This window comes from Festucalex cinctus, chromosome 11 (assembly GCF_051991245.1).
Source record: "Festucalex cinctus isolate MCC-2025b chromosome 11, RoL_Fcin_1.0, whole genome shotgun sequence".
NCBI classification, from domain to species: domain Eukaryota; kingdom Metazoa; phylum Chordata; class Actinopteri; order Syngnathiformes; family Syngnathidae; genus Festucalex; species Festucalex cinctus.
In genome coordinates, this window is record NC_135421.1 from 6,936,942 (window position 1) to 6,961,413 (window position 24,472).

The 24,472-nt window shown below is 42.3% G+C and overlaps 1 protein-coding gene across 2 annotated transcripts in view; it reads left to right on the forward strand.

Annotated features, from left to right (window-relative positions):
• dpp10 (dipeptidyl peptidase like 10) overlaps window positions 1-24,472 on the forward strand; it is a 258,273-nt gene that overhangs the window by 202,770 nt on the left and 31,031 nt on the right. For both annotated transcript variants that reach the window (XM_077536347.1, XM_077536346.1), the window contains exons 4-6: window positions 5,104-5,198; window positions 5,308-5,382; window positions 24,272-24,324. In XM_077536347.1, the coding sequence (XP_077392473.1) occupies window positions 5,104-5,198; window positions 5,308-5,382; window positions 24,272-24,324 (223 nt within the window). The remainder of the gene's footprint in view (window positions 1-5,103; window positions 5,199-5,307; window positions 5,383-24,271; window positions 24,325-24,472) is intronic.

Here is a 24,472-nt window from a genome sequence, read left to right on the forward strand (position 1 = left end):
AATATTTGGAAACCTAACCCATACAGTCGTAGTACGTATACAGTGCAACTATTTACAAAGCTCAAACCAAATGGGCTGCAGCGGTAGGCTTAAGAAAAAATGTATTGCAGAGAGATTTCATTATTCATTGGGTTACAGACATTGGGCATTACTTATACATCAGAGTCTCAGCTTGCTCTTTTTCAGGTACAAGCATTCCATTATTTAAGGAGACAAGTGCCGTGTAGCGCAGAGACCAATGGTAATGTTTTAAAGATCACGAGACAGATTCTCTTTTATGAGCACGGAATGTTAATTTTTTTTGTCGTAGTTTGACTTGAGTTTTTCCAGCAGCAGGAAAGTGTGCAAATACATGTGGACCTACGTCCTTTTTTGAGACTTGCTTTAAAAGGCTCGAGACTGAGACATCGGCAGGATCTTTCATATTATATTATTATTAGAGCTGTCAAACGATTAGATTTTTTTAGTCAGATTAATCACATCTTATAATTTTGATGAGTCACGATTAATCGCTTAAATAAAACGGCTTTTTTCTCAACATATTTTGCCCACCAAATTTAAAGAGCACCTGTTCTGTGTTAATTTTTTTGACATTTAATGTTATGAGGACATCTTCAAAACATTTTATCCACTCCACATCCTCCTTTTTTTCTAATCAGTTAATTACTTTCATAATTTAAAATGGGAAAAATGACCTCAATAGTTTGACATGAACAAATATTCTGAATTTCATACACAAATATTTATTAAATGCATGTACAGTGGAACCTCTACTTACGAACGTATCTTCATATGAAATTTTCGAGTTACGAAACGCCTCAACGGGAAAATATTGCCTCTTGTTAAGGAAGAAATTTCTAGATACGAAGGTAAAAATACATTACCGAACGCAAAATATTTTCGGCTATGGCTATTTCCTACCATAGGTACCTATGAGCGTATACTAGATCGGTGTTTGTGCATGTTTCTGGCATCCCATTGGCTAAGAGGAACCTCTACCATAGGTATATGATAGATACTAGATCGGTGTCTATACAGCGTCCTCATCATTCATCCCGCGGCCCATGAAGTGTTCCGATAGTTTTTCGTAAATGTATGAACTAACGGCCAACGAATTTGTGCAAAAATTCAAACAATTGGTGATTGATGAAGGCACAGTAAGTTTTTAATTACGACGAGACGGGCATTTTTTTTTTTTTTTTTTTTTTTGGGAAAAAAGATGCCTCGCCATACTGGAAGTTTCCATGAAGTTTCAGAATTTGTTTAAAAGAATCGGCCAGAAAAAGTGTTCACCAGTCGGGCGTTTGCTCACTAAGATGATGTTTGCCTTGGACATTTACGAAGCATTGTTTAAAAACAAAAACAACAACAACAACAAAAAACATTCTTGGATCAGTTCTTTGCAAAACACCAGGCAGAAAAAAACACTTCTGAGAGAGAACATGAACCAAAGAGCGCAAAAAACGACGAGGACAGCAGTTAAAAAGGTAAATGACCATCATTTTTATTCTTTACTTTATTCTTTGTTTTTTTTACATTATGCACAACTCTCATTTATTGTGCAATAATCTAATTGTAACATGTATTTGTTACATGTTTTGATGCATTTTTATGCTTTATAAAACATTTGTGTCTGAATTTTGGGAGGCTTGGAACGGATTAGGGCATTTAGATGGAAAATGCGTCTCTACTTACAAAATTTTCTACTTAAGAACTTTCTTCCAGAACCAATTAATTTCGTAAGTAGAGGTACCACTGTAATTATGTTTATTGCTCAAACACAACCTGTGGTACCTTTAACATAACAATCCGCTGTCAGCTAAAGGATCATCTTCGGTCAAAATTAATAGTATGATTAATCTGCGTTAATACATGATTAATGGGATACTTTTCTGTGATTAATTAATTAGTTAACACTAATTTTGACAGCACGAATTACTATACAGTAATATTGATGCAAATCACAGTCATAGCTAATGAATTCAATCAATAGTTTGTCAATGTATTGTCAAGTATTGTATGGAGATTGAGTGACCAAATGCAAGGATGCAGGGCGTGAATGCAAAAAAGTACTTTCATGTTACAAAAACAAGGTAAGTTCATCGAGAATCCCAAAAAGGCTAAATTAACAAAGTCCAAGAAAATGAGTCAAAGTAGCTAACTTACACTTAAGTCAGTGACACAAGCAAGAGGCCAGAGACATAGACAATAACCGACAAGGACTGAACAAAAGCAGGGAACTTATGCTACATTCGAGGAAATTGGGAAGTCGGACTTTTCCGGGAACACCCTCCTTGAACTCGGAAATCCTACAACTACAATGGTAACAACACAGTTTACTCCAGTATAAAACTAGCTAGTCTGAAATGTATGAAATGCTTTTGAAATAAAATAAATAAATACATAATGTCTACCCCATTCATCATGATTCCTCTTCTATTTAATTGCGTGAAGGCAATTGTACTGTAGGTCAAAATGTGTTTTGAGGACCAAAACGAAAAACAATTTATCACTATCCGCCATTTTGGTTGTTTACGTTCGGCTCGAACACTTTCAGGTCAAAACTGGGAAAATCCAACCGGGATATTTCCGATTTCCGACCTTTGTCGAATGCAGTATAAATACACATACTAATGAGACAACAACAGACACCTGGACAAGACACAGGTGACTGAGGCCCTGTTTACACGGAAACAAAGCCGGCTTCGTTCCGCAAACAAATCTTGTACAGACAGAACTGTCTCAAGACATGCAAGTCTCCAAAAGAAGACGCCTAGGACGTTTAACGGCTGTAATATTTTCTGCCAAGTCTGGAGTGGCACTGTAGCACTGCCACAAGGAGTTAACGAAAAGCGTTGAAGAAGAATCAGCGAAGAAGATGAACCACTGATCTGAGTAGCCGGTTTTGAAGCTGCGAAGCCACCATATTACTCCTCCCAAGAAACGTTTATCGGCAAATGATCCTAAACATTTACAGTATCGGAATTAGAGAACATTTGAGACAGTACTTAGTAGAAACAACAGGGGGTCTAGCAAATGAGCGATAAAAGAAAGGGGGTCTTCAAAGTAGTTTAAATATCTGTCATCATAGTCTGCTCGCTGCTGGGAGGGCTAAGATGACTGCCCTCTCGCTTCAATGGCTTGCACGGGCATATATGGGCTATCAGCTATCCAGTAATATATACAGATCAGTGAGACGAACACAACAGAGAAGTGACAAGGCCGGGTGATTCAATTGGCTGGCAACCAGCTCAGGATGCACCCCGCCTACTGCCCAAGACCAGCTTGAATAGGCTCCACCACCCTCGCCACCCTTTTGAGGAGCAAGCGGTTAAGAAAATGGATGGATGGATGGATGGATGGATGGATGGATGGATGAAAGCACAACATCACGCAAAACATTTTGCTATAAAAGCATAAAAAAGCTAAGGAGTTAGCTCAAAACAAGGAAGACACGACTATCCACCATTGTTGTTGACAGACTGGCGGTTCCTGCGCAGTCTATCCTGCTATGGTGTCCACATTGGAGCGTGCGTTTTGAAATCTTCCCACTCTGGAGCCCAGTTTCAAAAGTGATCGGTTTCAAGCTCCGAAACCGAGCCGCCGTGTGGACGAACTGCCAAAATGGTAAGAAACTTGCCCGAATACAATGAAACGGGCTTTCGTGTAAACGGGACCTGAGGGAGCTGATCGGATGACACGAGGGACCAGGATGACAAGCACAGGTGGACATGCTAAAACTTGACAAGACATTGACAAAGGGAGACGCAAGGAAAATGTGAAAATACAACCAAAACCAAAACAAACAAAACACAGATCATGACATGTATAAGTTGATGAAATGGAAGAAATGTCAGAACTTTTGAGATGTATTAATTTCAATATAATGAAAATTGTGTGTGTGCGTGTGTGTTTGTGTGTGTGTGTGTGTGTGTGTGGGGGGGGGGGGGGGTTATGTGACTATAATGATATGAATTTGTTGGGATATACTATAGATGTAAACTATTTAATATGAAATTACCGGCAGTCAAAATGTACAAAGACCTAGGTGTGGGACTAGAACTAGATGATCTTAATTTGTACTTCGTACTGACTTTGAAACATGTTAACTGTATGTGCTTTTTCGTGTTTTATTTCTTTTCTTTTTTTTTTACTACTTTCTTCTGCAATATTTTCTGTTAATGTTGACCTCTTCAACAAGCAAACAAACTAGCAAACAAACTGTCATATTTTGTTTTGTGGACCTTTTATATTATGTTAATTGAGAGTTGGTTGCAGTGCTTGTAATTGCGCTTTGTCAACCATAAGTATTGTTGTCAGATCCACCTTCCCATTGGTAATCATTATGCACGTTGCATGTATGACATGATGACTTTAATTAATGTTGATGGTTTTCATCCCACACTTTCCCAAGGGCTTTTTTCGGGTTGATTTCGTTTGTGTAAAAGCAGTTTTCTTTATCTAAGGATAGAAGAAGTTGGAATAGCACCTCATTTATTTTGTGCATATGCAAATTTTAAATATACAAGTGGGAAAACCATTTCTTGTGGTGAACCGAATTTTCACACTATGTACATACTGTATACAATTTGAAGCATTGATGATTTTTTTTATTTTTTATAATTTTTTTATTTTTTTTACATATTTTTTTTATTTTTTAATGGTTACTGAATTACTTGTGGCGATTCCCCATTCCCATTTTGTTGGATTCTGACTGTTATGCTCCTATTGAAACCGTACAACACAGACATTGTCACTTCTAAGCAGTTCATCCCAGTACAAACTGTTTTTCTACCAACGCTGTTACCTTGAAGATGAAATGTTTAGGGAGAAGCCTTTTGTGCTGTCTGGCTCTTAAATCTTTTTGGATTTGTACACATTCACATCATGTGTCAGTCTCAAGAGCCTGAGAGGTTGCTTGTCATCTTCTGCATTAAATAATTGCAGGTAATAACGATGCCAGGGGAAAATGTTTGTTTTGACACCTTTGCAATGCTTGATATGTTTTTCCCAGTTGAGTCATAATACATTTGTGTCAAAGTATTAGCATGGTCTTTTTTCTGAATGCTTTTTTCCCTCTTTATCCCCTTTGTTTCTGCACAGATTCTGAAGTTATTTACAGAAACAGTGATGGCCATGTCATCAAGTTCAACATCCTCTCTAACGAAACAGAGATTCTCCTATCAAATACAACTTTTGTAAGTATACTAATTAGGGAGTAGTTTTAGTAGAAAGATTTGTTTTTTGTGAGCCAATATTTATACTTGAGTTCTGTATCTGACACTGCGTTGTCTCCCTTTCCCTCAGATAAATTTCAATGTGGCCAAGTATTCTGTATCCCCTGACTTGAAGTACGTGCTTTTTGCCTATGACGTCAAACAGGTAGGTTTCTTTAAAAACCGTCTTCGCTGTTCATCCATTGACTGATTCCTCTTAATGAGTTTTGAGTCTCCGGAGTTGCTGGCACCAGGCACGAACTGGGCCATCTGGAGAGGCGTGACAATTCCCGGTGGGCCGTCCTATGCATATATTTCGCAAGAGCCCACACATTGATTGTTTCAAAATCGCGTAGGCAGCAGCCCACACATAATCAGCCCTTAAATAAAGAGTATCCACATCATTTTATGTTGACTTTGTCATCATCAATCAACTACAATGAATCTGGGGAACAATAGTCTGGGGGGGGGTTGCGACGGAAGAAAGAAAGGAAGAGAAGAGGGGAAAAAGGGTACTTAAAAAAAAAAAAACTCCGTCAGTTGAGAGATGCAGTTATAATAAGCTATATTGTATTGAAACTATGCAATTTTTAAAATTGCCTACTACCAATGCATACCTTTCAAAACGTGTGGACAACGCCACCATGTGGCGTGACCTGTTTGTATTCCCTTATTCTGAGATGTATCAGATTCGCACAATAACGGTTGCATTTGTGAACCTCTTTTACAGATGCAGATAAATCTATCATTCTGATTTTGAGGAAACCTTTATGTAAGAAGACAAATATTTTTTGTTTGTAATGAAATTTTGTACACAAATAAAAACATACTGTAATTAGCTATAGTACTGTCGAACATCTATTAACACGAACATCTATTAACACAGTATCAAACCACAGCTTGTACTTTCAACTCTTTAATGGATCGATGTATGTTGTTTGTTGAATTAAAATAAAATGTATTTTAAAAACCTATTGAAAGGAAATATAATTTAAAAAAATATGTGCAATGCAATGTGTATTTGGTCATGCAAAACTTACTAAAAGTAGAAATACTGTATTTACTTTAGTTTTACCTTTACGTTTGCACAGGGAGTCGCTTCGCTTCGATGCCGCCATATTACCAATCCCAGTAAACGTTTCTCGGCATACGATCCTATACATTTACAGTATCAAAATTGCAGAACATTTGAGACGGTGCTTCTTGTCTATCCATGTCCATCCGTATACGGATAGTAACTTTATACAGTAGACTGCTCGCGAGATGGGAGTGGTAAGATGGCTGCCGTTCAGCTTCCGCCCTGTGGCTTACACCTTTGATTGGCTAGTGACAATGGAACAAAATGGAAAGCAGGCAGTTTGATTGGCTAATGACAATGGAACAAAATGGATCTAGTTGGCTGACTGTAGATAGTCTTTCGGTGACCAGCTGCCGCTAAAGTATGCCAGCCACAGGCCATTATATATAGCACTGCCTGCATGCCTTTGTTACTAAGGGTGTCACTAACTTACAGTTACAATAATTTAATATCAAAAGTAGCAAAACTTTAATCCGCAAATAGAAACAATAAACAATTTAACTATATTAAACCTTGGCTGTACAAAAGTAACATAAGCGGCAAAACACAATCACGAGTGTTACTAGTAACAGTAACAGCAACAAAGCATGATGGGAAACCCTCCTTCATCAATTATACGCTGATTCACGCTATTCCTCACCAGTCCCTATCCCCTGCAAGTAGGTGGGGTCCACTGCATAATTTAATGTTGTAATGTCACTATTCACCACTAGATGGTAGACATGATCTAGGTCCAGATGCATCAGGTCTTATACTGCCTAATAGTACGATGCCAGTATGACTAATAATTTTCGGATTTTGAATGCAATACAGTTGAAACATAGTATAATATTGAAATGTTTCGTGGGATGATTTTTGTGAAAAAAAACAAAGTACAATATGTGTTCTTGCTCTTAATGTTGGTTTGCTGTTAAGCAGTTATGTGCCGTCCTAGAATGGTAATTTTTATGAGAGCCCTTTACACTGAGCCGGATACTTTTATTATTATTATTTTGATTGTCCAAACACTGTTGTTGAAGGCTGGATCTTTTATAAATGCATTGAGCATGACTTAAATTATGATGCTGTGCTGTCATACAGCGGTTCAACAGGAAACTGACAAGACGAGGTAAGGTAGGACTCAGACGCAGGAGTAAGGTGGGCCACCAAGGCAACAGGTTTATTACCGTCCAACAGCTGTCTCCTCTCAAACTGAGAGGAGAACGGGGAATCAAAAAAGTGGAGAACAAAAAGCGCTCCGCGAGGGAGGAAAAAACAGGCAAAAGGTACTGGGGACAACAGAAAGCGCTCCGCTAGGGAGGAACAAGGCAAAAGGGGTAACTAAAGGCGCTCCACTGGGGAGGAAAAGGCACAAAAACAAGGCAAAAATACAAGGCAACGTGAACGAGGTCATGAGGACTGTGGGACGCTTCCATGCACTGACTGTGACACTTCGGCACTGAGGGTAGAATGCAGCTGGCTTTTATTGAGAGTCTTGATTGGTGGCAGGTGTTTGTAATCATGGGCGGGGACCGGTAATTATGGAGCGGCAGGAAGGGTAAGTGACCTGGGGTGAGAGGAGAGTTAGGATTTTCAAAGCATGACAGGAAACATGGATAACAAAATAAAAGCATGGGCCGTCACGCCCCATCCTCAACGGCCGGCTCTCGACGGCCCAGGAATGTCAGGGTGTTCTTCATAAAATTCAGCAATGAGGGAGTGATCTACGATGAACCGGGAGGGGACCCATTGTCTTTCCTCCGGGCCGTACCCCTCCCAGTCGACCAGGCATTGTCTTCCGCGGCCCCGATTACGAACATCCAGAAGTTTCCTAACCTTGTAAACGGGTCCGCCTTCAATCATCTCCGGGGCGGGGGGGGGTTCGGAGGGCACCAGAGGACTCACACGGACAGGTTTGACTTGGCTGACATGGAACGTGGGATGGATTCTGAGGGATCTCGGTAGGCAAAGACGAACTGCAGCAGGACCTATGGACTTGGTTACGGGAAAAGGCCCCACAAATCGCGGGGCCAGCTTTGGACATGGTACCTTGAGCCTGAGGTGTTTGGCTGATAGCCAAACTTGCTGGCCTGGGCGGTATTCTGGTGCCGGTCTCCTCTTCCGGTCGGCGGCCCTCTTCACCCGGTCTCCCTGGCGTTGAAGCGCCATCCGGGCCGCCGACCAGACTTTGTGGCACCGACGAATTATGGCCTGGACCGAGGGAACCGTTGCCTCCTCTTCTAGTTCGGCGAAAAACGGAGGATCGTAGCCGTGGACGCATTTGAACGGGGTGAGACCTGTGGCAGATGTGGGTAATGAGTTGTGTGCGAGCTCGACCCATACCAGATATTTACTCCAGGTTGTCGGGTTCTGGGAGACGAGGCATCGGAGTCCGGTTTCGAGTTGCTGATTGAGCCTTTCTGCCTGCCCATTGGCCTCAGGATGGTACCCTGAAGTCAAGTTAGCCTTGGCTCCCAGGGCTTTGCAGAACTGGGTCCAGAATCGGGAGACGAACTGTGGTCCACGGTCGGAAACGATGTGCAGGGGGAATCCATAAAACCTAAATATGTGGTTGATCATGATGTCTGCGGTGGTCTTGGCGGATGGGAGCTTGGACAGTGGAATGAAACGAACCATTTTGGAGAAACGGTCAACAACGGTGAGGATTGTGGTTTTACCATGGGATGGTGGTAGTCCGGTTACAAAATCCACTGATATTTCCGCCCATGGTCTGGATGGGATGGGTAGTGGCTGGAGTAGGCCCATCCGGGACTGATTGGATGTCTTGTTGCGGGCACAGATAGGACAGGCAGCAACGTAGTCCTTGATCGTGGTTTCCATTGCCGGCCACCAGAATCTCCTGGCGACAGCATACATGGTCCAGCGGACTCCAGGATGGCAAAACAATCGTGAAGCGTGAGCCCAGTGTATTACCTGGGCCCTCAGTTCTTCTGGCACAAAGAGTCGACGTGGTGGGCATGACGTGGGGGGAGTGACGTTTCGCAGTGCCTCTTTGACATCGTCCTCGATTTGCCATCTCATGGCCCCGACTATGCAGTCCCGGGGCAGAATGGTCTCAGGCTCGGCTTCCAATGGCTCGGACTCGTGAACTCTTGACAAGGCGTCAGCCTTGACGTTTTTGCTGCCTGGTCTGTACGTAAGAGAGAATACGAAGCGGTTAAAAAACAAAGACCATCTGGCCTGTCGAGGGTTGAGTCTTTTAGCTTGGCGTAAGTATTCTAGGTTTCGGTGGTCGGTCCAGATCACGAAAGGAAGTTCGGCGCCTTCCAACCAGTGTCTCCACTCTTCAAGAGCCACTTTTACCGCGAGAAGCTCCCGATCTCCGACCGAGTAATTGCGTTCTGCCTTGGATAGTTTCCGTGAGAGGAATGCGCAGGGATGTGTTTTTCCGTCCTCCTGGCAGCGCTGGGACAATACTGCCCCAATCCCTATGCTCGAGGCGTCCACCTCAACCACGAACTGGCGTTTGGGGTCAGGAACTTTGAGGATTGGGGCGTTGGTGAATCGAAGTTTCAAGTCTTTGAATGCTTTTTCGGCTTCCGGGGTCCAAAAGAAACGAACTTGTGGGGAGGTCAAGGCGTGTAGGGGAGCGGCAATGGTGCTGAAGTTTCTAATGAATCGACGGTAAAAATTGGCGAATCCGAGGAATTGCTGGACTTTTTTCCGTGAATCCGGCGTGGGCCAATCTCGCACGGCGCTGACATTGTCTGCCTCCATCTCTACTTTTCCCGGTGACACGACGAATCCCAGGAAGGAGATGGTGTTGACGTGAAACAGGCTCTTTTCGGCTTTTACGTAAAGCTGATGATCAAGCAGGCGTTGCAAGACTCTGTTCACATGGTTTTGATGGCTTGCTTGGTCAGGAGAGTAAATCAGAATATCATCCAGGTAAACGTACACAAAGTGGTCAATAAAGTCCTTTAGTACTTCGTTAATCATTGCCTGGAAAACTGCTGGGGCGTTCGTGAGACCGAAAGGCATGACAAGGTACTCGTAGTGTCCTCGGGGAGTGTTGAAACCTGTCTTCCATTCATCTCCCTCGCGGATTCGGATGAGGTGATAGGCGTTTCGGAGATCGAGCTTTGTGAAGATTTTAGCTTTTTTTTTTTTTTTTTTTAAAGAGCTCAGAATTGTTCATTCGGTAGTCTTACCGATTCAACGTCTTATCATCATTGCTCTTTTTTTTTTTTCTTTTTTTTTTTTTCTGTGTGCGTTTGCGTGCGTGCGTGCGTGTGCGTGCAAATACGTATACATTTATACTCATTAATTCACCTAAAACCTTAATGGTATCCCATTACCCTTCGCCTTAACCAGGTACTTCAGAATCTTGCCAGAGTTGTGAGGTTTAAATGGTCAGGAGACCAGAGAAAAGGTCAGAAAAAAATAAAGAGAAAAGAAAGATAAATCAAAGTGAAATCCAGCACCGACCAAACACTTCCTGCCTTCCCCATGATTACAACATCAAAGTCTTACGCCAACCCCGGAAGCCTCTAAATTCCAGCAAATTTAGCGAGATCTCAAGAGACCAGAGGAAAAACTAAAGAGAGGAAGGAGGGAAGGATCGATAAGTCAGAGTGAGATCCATAGAAGCCAGTACATCCAATCCATCAAAGTGAGATCCAGCACCAACAAAACCCCTCCTGCGTGGTTACAAAACCAGAGTCTTATGCCAACCCTAGAAACCTCAAACTTCCAATAAATTGAGATCTCAAGTGACCAGAGGAAAAACTAAAGAGAGGAAGGAGGGAAGGATAGATAAAGCAAAGTGAGATCCACAGACACCAGCACCCACTGATTCAAGGGGCTGTGGGAGGGAGAGGCTACTTCTGTTGAGTTTCAGTAGATGCTGGTGCGACGGATCTGGCATGCGTAAGGACCACCACCAAAGAAAGAAGCCGTCAACCGCGGTCCAGCAAAGCGAGCACCGCACCCCCCCCCCCCCCCCCCCCAAAATCCCCAGGCCGCGGCAACACCAAGGCCACCCCCAAGCCACCCGAGCGGACACCGGTTGGCGAGCCGACCCAGACGCCCGGAACACCCCCGCCCCAGCCCCGGCCCACACAGGCGAGGAAGACGGTCGGATGAGGCCGGCTTTCAAGGAGTCGTCAATGTAAGTGTTCATGGCATGACGTTCGGGTCCTGAGACCGAGTACAGTCTCCCCTTGGGGATGGTTGATCCGGGGATCAGGTCAATCGGGCAGTCATACGGTCGGTGTGGAGGAAGAGTCATGGCCTTGGTTTTGCTGAATACCTCCCGCAGGTGGTGGTAGCAGGATGGAACAGTGTGCAGGTTCGGATATTCCTCTTGAGCAGGCGAGGCGAGAGACACCTGGTGAACCTGGGCTGTGGTGTTCCGGGGTGCGGGTTGTTCCAATCTGTGAGTAATGCAGTCCTTTCCCCACTCCAGAATGACTCCAGAGTTCCAGTCGATTCTGGGATTATGTAGACGCAGCCAAGGGTGGCCCAGAACCAAAGTGGGGGAAGCAGCATGGAAAACATGGAAGCGAAGGGTCTCGAGGTGCTGTCCGATGTGCACTTCCAGAGGTTCAGTGATGTGGGTGATTTTGAAAAGTTCCTTGCCGTTCAGCGCTCGAGCCTGGATGGTTGAAAGAAGTGGTTCGGTGGAGACTCGTAGTTGCCTCACGAGCTCCCAGTCCATGAGGCTCTCGTCGGAGCCGGAGTCGATGAGGGCTGACAGATCTGTAGTGACATGGTGATGGGTTATCTGAATCTGTGTGAGCCTGTGGTTCTTGGCGGGTCGGGGTGGCGAGGAACTCACCGGTGAGCCACCCTTCGTGGTGCAAGTTCCCACCAGGTGGCCAAGGCCCCCGCAATAGAAGCATCGGCCTTCTCGGCAGCGGCGCTGTCGCTCCTCGGGAGTAAGCCGAGCCCGTCCCAGTTGTATGGGTTCCTCTCTAGCGAGACCCACCTCCCCTGGTTCCGGTCGGGGAGGAAGGATGGGTTGTGGCCTCCCTGCCTCCGGTGGCCGTGACCATGGGGTGGATTCCTCCCTCCTTCGGAGTCCGCCGATCTTCGCCAGTTCCTGGCGACGATGATCGGTGCGGATTGTGAGTGATATCAATGCGTCAAAGTCTGTGGGGCGTTCTACGGGGATCAGGAGTTCTTGAATGGCAGGTGAGAGTCCTTTCAAGAAATGATCGTGTAGTGCAATGGCGTTCCAGCCACTGTTCGTGGCCAACGTTCGAAAGCGAACTGCGTAATCGCTGACAGGTTCCTTGCCTTGTTGAAGTCGGCTCAATCCTCGTGCCTTCTCTCGGTCGTTGTTCTCTGGGTCAAAGACTTGCCGCAAAGCGACTTGAAATTCCTGTACGCTTTGACAGACCGAGGAACCCCTGGCCCATTCCGCGGTCGCCCAGGTTTTGGCCCGTCCCGTCAGGTGCGACACCATGAAGGCCACTCGGGACCGGGCTGTGGGAAATGCCTGTGGTAAATGTTCAAAATGTATGTCACACTCCGTGAGGAAAGTCTGACAGCGCCCGGGTTCACCGGAGTATCGTTCTGGGGAGGCCAGTCTTAATCCCACCCCGGTGAATGGCGTGGTCGGGACGGAGAACTCAGGATGAGGAAGTTGTCCGGTGACGGCTGGCGCGCGATTCCGTGAGAGGCTCACCAGCTCGTGGACCTGGCTGGACAATTCCCCAATCTGTGACAACATGGCTTGCTGGATCCGGTCCTGGTTGTCAATCCGGGCCTCCTGGCTCTGCAGTGCAGCCTCGACCTTGCCTGCTGGGTCCATGCTGGCCGAAGTGTACTGACAAGACGAGGTAAGGTAGGACTCAGACGCAGGAGTAAGGTGGGCCACCAAGGCAACAGGTTTATTACCGGCCAACAGCTGTCTCCTCTCAAACTGAGAGGAGAACGGGGAATCAAAAAAGTGGAGAACAAAAAGCGCTCCACTAGGGAGGAAAAAACAGGCAAAAGGTACTGGGGACAACAGAAAGCGCTCCGCTAGGGAGGAACAAGGGCACAAGGTAAAAGGGGTAACTAAAGGCGCTCCACTGGGGAGGAAAAGGCACAAAAACAAGGTAAAAATACAAGGCACCGTGAACGAGGTCATGAGGACTGTGGGACGCTTCCATGCACTGACTGTGACACTTCGGCACTGAGGGTAGAATGCAGCTGGCTTTTATTGAGAGTCTTGATTGGTGGCAGGTGTTTGTAATCATGGGCGGGGACCGGTAATTATGGAGCGGCAGGAAGGGTGACCTGGGGTGAGAGGAGAGTTAGGATTTTCAAAACATGACAAGAAACATGGATAACAAAATAAAAGCATGGGCCGTCACGCCGGTGGCGGCGTGACAGAAACAGACATATGATACGCATGTATTTTCTACATATTTAAAATGTCATGTTTGTACAGCTGGTTAGGAATTGTGTGGTCTTTTATGGCTCCCAAGTAGCATTGATGAAAACTTCCATCATTTAAGTTGCCCATACCAGCTTGAGTATATATGTGCAACCATTAAATATATGTCTACCATTAAAATTACAGCTCTTACGTTTGTGGAGAATAATTACACACAGTATTCATTTTCTTTTTGTATTGACATTTAGACACCTTTCTCAAATTTATTTTCATCTGTGAGCACATTCTTCTATCTTTTATGCCTTTAATATTCTGTGACCTTGTCCAAGAGAAATAGACATCAATCTCTCTAGCAAGTTTAGTTGAGAGAATCATCTAAAAGGCAAGAAAGCTTTCAGGCCATTGGGAGCAAGAATAGTCAACATCAAAGAACATGAAGGACTGTCAACGTTTTAAAATGTTTGGTTACTATGTGCAGTAAAGTACAAATATATTATTACAATTAGGGTCCCGATTACACCCTTTTGGACCCGAGTCCGAGTCACCTCATTTTGAAGATCAGCCGATTCCGAGTCACGATCCGATGCTGTCGCCGTTTTAAAGCATGCTACATAACACAAATTGATGGGCTAACCTAATGTTTTTTTAGGAAGAAAAAAAATACAGTACACATGCATGAAACAAGAACAAACGCAGCAAAATAATTACAGATTGTGTTATTTTGGGTCTGTTTCTCAGTAGATGGGGTGAACTCTGGATGACCTAAAAATTGCTAATAACTGCAAAACACTAGCAGCACAAACAAAACTTTTTATGGCACCAACTTAACAGAATATTTCCCTCAAATTTTGCGTGGGGTGGGGGGCCAACTTCACAACAAACAAAAGGCTGCGTTTGAAAGGCAAGCAAGCAAAATGTATCTGTCGTGTGCTGGAGGTTGGATCCCAAAGCACAGACAAATAAGAGTTTAACTATTTATTCACATCGCGAGGCATGGAACAAACTTGACTAGATGAGAAACAAAGAGAGTTGCACAGAGGACAGCAGCAACAGAAGTAATAATCCGACAAAGACACACACTTCTCAGGAGGCTTATATAGATTAATCAGAATCGATCTGATTGGTTGTGGCTAGACATGTGGGTAACAGGACTGAAATGGAATTATCTGATTGGCTGTTGAGCAGGTAAAGGGATTAAAGATTCCTGACATCACATAGCCCTTGACATCACATAACATCACATAGCCTAAAACCAGTTGAAACTAGACGCTAGTTACATCAGTTCAAAACAGACACTTGTTGCATCAGTACATAACAGACACTTGTTGCATCAGTACATAACAGACACTTGACCACACGGTCATGAACCCAACTTAACAGGTCATGAACTCAAACTTAACCCTGGCGTGAGCCCAAACATGACAGTATTTAATCTTACTACAGCCTCAATTTAGGTCTGGACTAGTACCAGGTTAGATATTATATATATATATATATATATATATATATGATATTTTAAGTTTGCATTCATCCAACCTCTAAATTACTGAGGGAGGAGGATCTCAGAGCTATAGGGCGCCCGAGATGAGTCTTTTTTTCCTGAGAATCTTTGGGGGGAGGGGGGGGTGCACTGACAAATGGTAGTGCCATTGTCCATATTGGTCTATGAGGACTTGTGTTTTTGAGTTTTGACTCCATTCTATATATCATATTTGTTTGCGTGCATGCACACGTGTGTGTGCATGTGTCTGTGCGTGCATGCGTGTGTGAGCGCATCCATCCATCCATCCATCCATCCATCCATCCATCCATCCAAATTCTTGTCTGGATTTGATAGATGAATCACTGATTTTCAGTGGCAGTCACATGCCAAGACTTGTTCTGTACTTTCAACAATCCGGTTCACAGTTTCTCATTACTTCTGTCTTCAGTACAAAGCTTGACAGGTTATTTTGCTCCAGCTTTGTCTTGAAATTGCCCCGAAATAGAAAACTGATTGAGTAGCTGTAAAAGTAATTTATTCCAAAAAACTCAAACGCAACAAATCATCAAAGAAAATGACAGTGAGGTGTCAAAGCAGGAAAAAAAAGGAAAGCAGTATATGCAATTAAAGTAACTGCACCTGTATTCCAAACATTGAATTGTGTTGAATATTATCTTTAAACCTTTAAAGTGCATTTAATTAAAAAAAAAAAAAATCAGTTAACCAAGGTGATAATTATTTTTTGCCTTGCTCACTGTTGATTTAAAAAACAAAAACAAAGCATGCATCGCCCCTGTTGTGTTTTTCTGAGAAATCAGATAAAACCTAAATATAAAAATAAAATCATAAAGCATTGTTTTATGTTTGAAAGTGGCCAATTACTTTTAACTCATTTTGTGTAAATTTCATTTCGTTTTATGAAAATGCAAACCTTTCTTTTGCAATTTGGTCAGTAAATATGAAGGATTCCAACTGGACAGTACAAATCATTCAATTAAAAATTGATTTTTCTTTCTTTTTTTTCTGCAAATACACCTATTGTTTGTAAATCAAATAAACCAGCTTTATATGTAAACCCATGTATTGAGATCGGAATGAACCCTAATGACCAACGGAAAGAAAATGCTCCATAAAAATACCTCCGTCTGAATAAAAAGGCCAAATCCGAATGGAATTTCATTCGGACTGACAATGTTCCTTTTGCCGATCCAAACACATGTCATATAAACAGTTCAATCAGATTAGCTAGTTCACGCATGATCTGTCTTAAAATAAATGTGGAGTGATGTCGACGCTTATGCACTTGAAAATGGCAGTGCTCTACCAGAGCTTGTCTGTGACAGGAGAACTTGTTTTAAACCAACTGTAACTTGTTTTTTTTCAAGCGGGTACATTAATAAAAGTGTTAATACAATTGCTACTACTTGTACAAAATAGATGAATGAACTCCATTCATCCATTTTCTACTGCTTACGTGCGGTGCAGGGACAGCAGCTTGAGCCGGGAAGCTCAGACTTCCCTCTCCCCAGCCACTTCATCCAGCCAGGAAACGTTGTCTCTGCAGTGTGTTCTAAGTTGTCCCTGCATGGGGCCTCTTGCCAGTAAGACATGTCCGGAACACCTCATTAGGGAGGCGTCAAGGAGGCATCGTAGCCAGATGTCTGAGGCACCTCTTCTGGTTCCTCTCAATGTGGAGAAGTGGTTGGGGTCTGAGTTCCTCCTGGATGGCCGAGCTTCTTACCCTGTCGCTCAGGGAGAGTCCGGACACCCTACGGAGGAATCTCATTTCGGCCACAACTCACAGCTCGTGGCCATAAGTGAGAGCAGTAACCAGATCGACTGGTAAATCGAGAGCTTTGTCTTTTGTGCTTAGCTCCTTCTTCACCACAACAGGCGATACACCGTCTGCATCACAGTAGATGCTGCACCGATCCACCTGACAATCTCTTGCTTTGTCCTGCTCTCACTCAAGAACAATATACTAAGCTACTTAAACTCATCCACTTGGATCAGGATCTCATCCCGACCCGGAAAGGGCACGCCGCCCGTTTCTACTATTGCTGATTTTCATCCCAACCAGTTCACACTTGACTGCGAACCACTCTGTGAGAGTTAGAGATCCCGGCTTGAAGAAGCCAACAATACCATATCATCTGCAAAAAGCAGAGACACAATCAATACTAAAAGGCCACCAAAACCTGATCCCTTCAAGGCCTTGGCAGCGGCTAGAAAGTCTGTCCATGTTATGAACAAAATCGGTGACAAAGGGCAGCCTTCACTGGAAACAAATCCAACAATGCAGTCCAAACGCACACGTGTGCACACACTCAAATGAACATCTTTACCAGATAAAAATGCTCGCAGCGCCTCTCGCTGTTCACATTCAACAAGGAAACGATGAGTAATTCTGCGAGAACAGAATTAACTGCAGCGTCCAGTCATCTGTTAGGTTTGTTTGTTTCCCCCCACCATTGGCGGTTATTACCGTATTTTCTGCACTATAACGCGCACCGCATTATAAGGCGCAACTTCAATGAATGACATATTTTAAAACTTTTTCCATATATAAGGCGCTACAGTAGAGGCTGGGGTTACGTTATGCATCCATTAGATGGTGCTGCGCTAAAGGGAATCTCAACAAAACAGTCAGATAGGTCAGTCAAACTTTATTAATAGATTACAAACCAGCTTTCTGACAATTCCATTCACTCCCGAAATGAATAAACAGCTGTTTTATTATTTTCTCTGAGGTAAAGTATTAGTATTAGCTAGCGATCCAAGATGGCGGGATCTTCTGCGCATGCGCGTCACCGATTGTGCAGGGTCACCGATAGCGTTTTGACAGCGAGACCTGTTGCAGCTCAATATTGATCCATATATAAGGCGCACTGGATTATAAGGTGCATGGTCAGCTCTTGAAAAAAATTGAAGGCTTTTATGTGCGCCTTATAGTGCGGAAAATACGGTAGTTTCGTCCCGCCCTAAAACACGGCGGATTGGTCCGACCTAAAAAAGGTTGGCTGCAAACGTATCAGCGGGAGCGGTTCAAAATGTATTCTCCGGAGTTTGTGAACTCACAAATACCGCGAGAATTTTACTGGCAAAGTTAGAATACTGTTACGATCCATGTCTTTATTCCTTCAAATTTGTACTACCGCCTCCCTCCGCTGTCTCATTTGCTGTGTCACAAAACTCAGCGATTGATTGATTGATTGATTGATTGATTGATTGATTGATTGATTGATGAACATAACGATCTCGGATTGGAGGTATCAGTAAATCAGTACCAATCCATACATCACTTCCACTTGAACAAGTAAGGTTCTTCCATTTTCACCTCTCGAAAACAGGGTACTAATTGTACTATAATTACCTCCAATCATGGATGTTATCATCGGACAAAGTCATTGATGAGTTAACTGCTGAGCACATTTGATCTCAGTTGCTAGCACATAGAGCAAACATGTCTCTGAGAAAAATTCTCAAGTTCCCTGCATGTGGCGACATGTGGTGATGGCATCTGTTCCTCCTGCTCTGTGTGCTTGTCTGTGTCCATGTTCTTTGCAGCTCCACGCCTTATTAGTTCTGCCCATTCCGTCTCGTGTATACCACTTGTCTGCATTTAGGAGTGGGAGCAAATAATAGATTGTGTAGATGTAAAAAAAAAAAAGTACTGAATGAAATTTAAATTCTTTATTATCCAGCAGTGCAGGGATAGACATTCACCTGGGATCGATACCTTTAAGGGAGGGGTGGAAGCATGATGCTTCTTGGATCAACGGGATGAAAGAGATAAAAGGTTTTTAAGGCCAGACACTCGTTTGCTCGCTATTGAACAGTCCGTTTTTTGTGTGGAGCTTTCATCTCCTCGTCTCATCATGAACTATCTTAAAATCTTTTTTCAATCATTTGGAATATTGTTGTTTTAAAGGTACAGTGTGCAGAATTTAGTGCTATCTCGTGGTGAACTAATAGTATGTAACGGCATAGGATTGAAGCATGTGGATTTTGAAGCACGTGCACTACGGTGCATCAGAGAGACCACACTTCACAAACGAACTACCAATTACTATGTTTATGAGGTTTTTCGCCTTCGGGTATCTGTAGCAGTGAAACATGTCAGCCTCATGTAAGGTGCGGGGCAACCTGTGTAATATAATTACTTTTTTTTTTTTTTTTTTTTTTCCACATTATTGAATTTATAATAGTGTTTTTCTTACACGGAGGAATTATTAGCTCACCACTAGATGACGCTCAATTCTACACACTATCACATTAAGTTAAAGGTTACAGGATAGAAAATCAAAAGGCAGGCCTATTAATGAGACTCAATGTACAGTAGACTAATATAATTAGTGCTGTCAAACTTATAAGTGTTAACTCATTGATTCATCACAAAAAAAATTATTGCATTAAACGTGTATTAACCACAGCTGTCAAATGGTTAAACTTTTAAATCAAATTAATCACATTTTAGAATCTTGATTAATCACATAATTTAAAAGGCTTTTTCTAACTTTTTTTTTTATCCACTGCACACTCTCATCCTCTTCTTTTTCTAATCAGTTATTTAAAAAAAATAAAAAATAAACAAAAAATAATCACACCATTTTCTCTCAAAACAAGCGATGTAGGTAGCATTGCCTGTTGACCAGACACATGCACAGAATGTGGCTTGGGATTGTGGTGCCGAAATAAGCAGCATATGTTACTCTAAAATATTTAGGTACCTTTCAGCATCAATTGTGCCTTTGCAGATGTGCAGTCGGGATGTGTGCAAAAAATCGATACAGCAATATATCGTTGTGGGCCTCATTACAATAGACGGATCGATATGCAGTTGTCAGAATCGATATTGTTCATTAAAGGGATTACACCGCGGTATTTTAAGCCCTTCCAACAGTTACCTTTAGGCATATAATGATTACATCTTAACTTTGACACCATGGTGATGTAATTTTTTAATGAAATATTGGGTGTTTTGCTGGTTATTTTTTCTAACGCGAAAGCAAAACGCCCGGTTCAGTAAAACCCCGCCTCTCCCCGGGTAATTGCCGCGCCCCCGGCGAGCCGACGACAGTCTACTGTGGAGCTATGTGTTTGAGCACTCCTCTGAGTAGGCCACATGACTTCCAAGCCAATTCTTCAATTAAAATTTGAAACAAGACGGCTCCTTGCCACAAGAAATCGTGGTGGAGGAGGGGGAGAGAGGGAAAAAGAGAAAGGAAAGAAGGATGGAAAAAAACAAACCTTAGCTGGTCTCAAACAGTTGTACTTGCTGCTTACAGAGCGAGAGCAGTAACCACTATACTATTCATTCGGTTTTAGGTTCAACAGCACAAAAATGTACTCTTAGTCTACACAAGTGTCAACCAGAAACTGGGATTTTAAGACAGCCAATTGTCATTGAACTGGATAATTGATTGCTTTGAATTCATTTGGACAGAATGTTTACTGATAAAGGCTCCTTTTATCACTATATAATTCGACTTGACTTGACTTGACTTGACTTGACTTGACTATGAGGAACAAATGGAGGAAAACACCACTTCGGTGATGTTTTTGGTGAGGAATTAGCATTTTAACACGGCCAAAAGCTCCAAAAGGTTGATTTTTCATGTTGCTGTGCCTTTAATTTTAAAAAGGCAGCTAATGCGTTGCTTGGGTAGGAACAGCGCTCATGCATGAGTAGCAGTGGCAAGCGGTGACCTTTTAGAATGGGCATGCTGTAGTGACACATATGCGAGTGTCCGCCATGGTGCGAGCCTAAAATTTTTGGGGTATTTTTATGATTAATTTTAATATTAAATATTATTTAATTATTATTTTACACCACTGTGTAGGTATAAAAGTAAAGCGGAAATATTCAGAACTGACGCAGGTTGATACGCACACACTGTATTGTACCCAGCTCCGTGGTGAGTGAAATGACAAAAATCACATGTCCACAAATTTGCCAATACGTTGGAATTTACAATATTCGGAACTGGCTTCTGCCCAGGAAGTGGGCTCAACCCGGGAGAGGAAAACATGACATCGCAGCAGAGCCACAAGAGGTTTCAACCAACAATAAAATTTGCTAACCTGTGGACAGCCATTTATGTTTCTCGTACGTCCTGGCTTGAAAGCGAGGGACAAAATTCTTCCCCATTTTCGTAATGATTACTTCTGTAGGATGACCACTTGAAATTTTATTCTCGCTGGAGCATTCCTGGACATTGTCGGAGGACCGCGGAATACGGCCGAGAATATACACCGTTGGAAAGGTATCGTATCTCGAATCTGGGGATGCCAGTCTCCGGTCGGATGAAGGGTTTGGGTGATACGACCTCCAGGACATAGAGGATTTTCAAAAATTTACACCGCCGCCGATGGCTCCCATCCCGGTAAAAATACGCCGTTTGCCGGCCCTCTTCTCAACCACTGACTGTTTACCGAAAAACAAGCCAAGTCAGCCAATTATGCACGTTGCCAGCTTTTTTGCCATTCAAAAGGTGCACGTACAGAAACAACCTCTGAGAACTAACATAACTTGATTTTTCATTGTGCGTGAGCAAAACAAGCTATCAGCTTGACAGATAAGTAATTGCAATGATTTTATAGAAGGGCTTGGGCATAAAACGCATTAATAGCTTATTATGACCACTCGCCACTACTGTGTGTGTGTGTGTGGGGGGGGGGGGGGGGGGGGGGATAGAAATACCGGTGCCTTCGCAGCTTTGCTTGCATTTTACTTAAAAAAACAAAAACAAAAATACAAGCAGCACTTTGAAGTCCGCAGTCTTTGAAGTCAATTAGTCCACGTGCAGTAAGCGGATGAAATAGTGCCTTGAGTGTTTTGTTTATATTATACTTATTTATTTAAAAAAAAAAAAAGTGTACGTGTCAAGCCTGTTTTAAAAATAGCCAACCAGTGATTGGATACTATGTCTTGCTAAGAAAAATTAAAACAGAGGAAGAATATCAACATTTATTTACTTATAAACTTAACAGTACATGTTTCTTAACTCATTCACTCCCAAAAACGTATACGTTTTTTAGGTTTTTGTTTGCTAGAGTTTTTGTATGAAGGCTTTGATGCAGTTTCTGGCCTGAAGTGGTCACTTAAAGCGATAGTAGTTATTACAAAAAACAAAAAAAAGTGTGCTTCATCTGTTTCATGAATGAAACTTTTTTTTGTAATAACTACCATCGCTTTAAGCTTCCACTTCAGGTCAGAAACTGCATCAAAGCCTTCATACAAAAACTCTAGCAAACAAAAACCTAAAAAACGTATAAATACGTCTTTGGGAGTGAATGAGTTAATGTACCAATTTTTCTATATTTTGTTTAAAAACGAAATAGAATGAGTTACATGACAAAAATGCTCTTTTTATTTGCCCAAATATTTCAAATAAGCACATTTTAGAGCTGTAATTTAAATACTGTGATATTTTTGCTCATATCGGCCCAAGCCTATTCATAAAGTTTCCCGGTGTGTCTGTAAAAGCAGCTCCTTGCTCTGCAGAGCATGCAAATTTAGACCAGGCATGCCACTTTGGGGGTAAACCAGAAGAGATGCTAACAAAAACATATTTGCCATCCGGCATAATAAACATATTTAGGTACACATATGACTGTTATAATAAAAATGCAAGTAAAATAATGTAAAATATCGGAATACATATTACCTTGAAGACCATGTATTGGGATACATATGTATTGCGATACGTATCGTATCGTGAGTCCCTGTATCGTGATACGTATCGTATCGTGAGGTTGTTGACAATACCCAGCCGTAACGCAAGATCAGTCACAGATTGAGATTAGTGCTGGTAACATTCCAGACGGTTCTTTTCCTCTTTGGCCCAGAGGAAATGATGTCCATGATTTTCAGAAAATATTTGAAATGTAGACTCGTCAGACCACAGTGCCCCACCTTGCTTGTGAACAACCCAGTGTTTTGGAAATGTTCCTTTCATACTCAATCATGACACTTGCTTGCTTCCAATTAACCTGTGGCATGTTCCTAACAGGTGTATTTTTTTGTTTTGTTTTTCCATTCCTGAACTTTACCAATCTGTTGTTGCTCGTTTTCAGCTTTTTGGGGGAGTTTGATGTGGGCATATAATTCAAAATGAGATACATTTTTGAAGAAAAAACAAAACAAAATCCATAAATTTCTAACTGATATATAAATTAAAATGTGCATTTGTGGTGTATTCCATTAAATATCCTGTAGGTTGAAAAAGATTTTGCAAATGATAATTTAGACAACGGGCCAACTTCATTGCAATTGGGCTTTGTACTATAAATGTTTTCTGGTGGCAACAATTTGGACTGTAGGATGATTTTTTTCCAACAATAATTGATGTCAAATGTGATTTTTTTTGTATACTGTTGCACAACAATTGCTTGTGGTGGAACTGAAACACATCACCGTACATTATAATGTACGGTAATACAATATCCAATAATATATTGTGTACAATATATTGTATTTTAGGTTTTAATGCATTACACTACTCTACTTAAGTGCTTCTTTTGGTTTAAGGACAATTATGCTGTTTAATTTTAATAACTTGATAGCCATGAACAAGAAAACAGAGGACAAAGTATAATTTTATTGTAACAGGGCTTTTTTTTCTTTTTTTCTTTTTGTAACCATTACCGATGTCTATTGCATTGTTGCTTCTGTAGCGTAACACGTTCCCAAACTTTAGAAAAGCCTCTATGAGGGAATGTGCTTGTAATGAAGTTGATTTGATTGATTAAAGCTTATTCAATGCTATCGAAACAGTGCCTTCTCCTATTGTGCATTTGTATTATGCTTTTTTTGGCTCTGTATTGTATTGTCATTTTTATGATGAAATATGAAAGGCCAATATAGACTGCGTGCTGTCTCCCTCGGCAACCATGGAGGTATATTATCGTGTCAGGCACAGCTTTTCCAAAGGCAAAGCACACAGCAATGGCTTTCGCAAGATGCAATCGTATCACAGCTGTCACCCGTGCAAATTGCATTGTCTACAGATTCTATCGCTGCGAGCAGCAAGCAGTCTGTTTGATGCCTTTTTCTTTTCCATTTTTTATCATGATGTCATTATCTGTGGCACTGCTGCTTTTTGCATTAATGTGTTTGTCAGTCCTCTTATAATCCTTCTCCTTCTGTGTTTATTTTGCTTCAGGTTTACAGACACTCCTACATGGCTTCCTACAGCGTCTACAATATTCACACAAGGTAATTGTTGTCTTCATTATCAGTTGCAATCACATTAGCAATCCTGTTTGCCTAGATTTGTCTAACAACAATTATTGACTGCAAAGTGGAAAAACACTTTGTTGTTATTTTGTTATGGAGTTTTGTTTTTTTTTCTCCATAAAATATA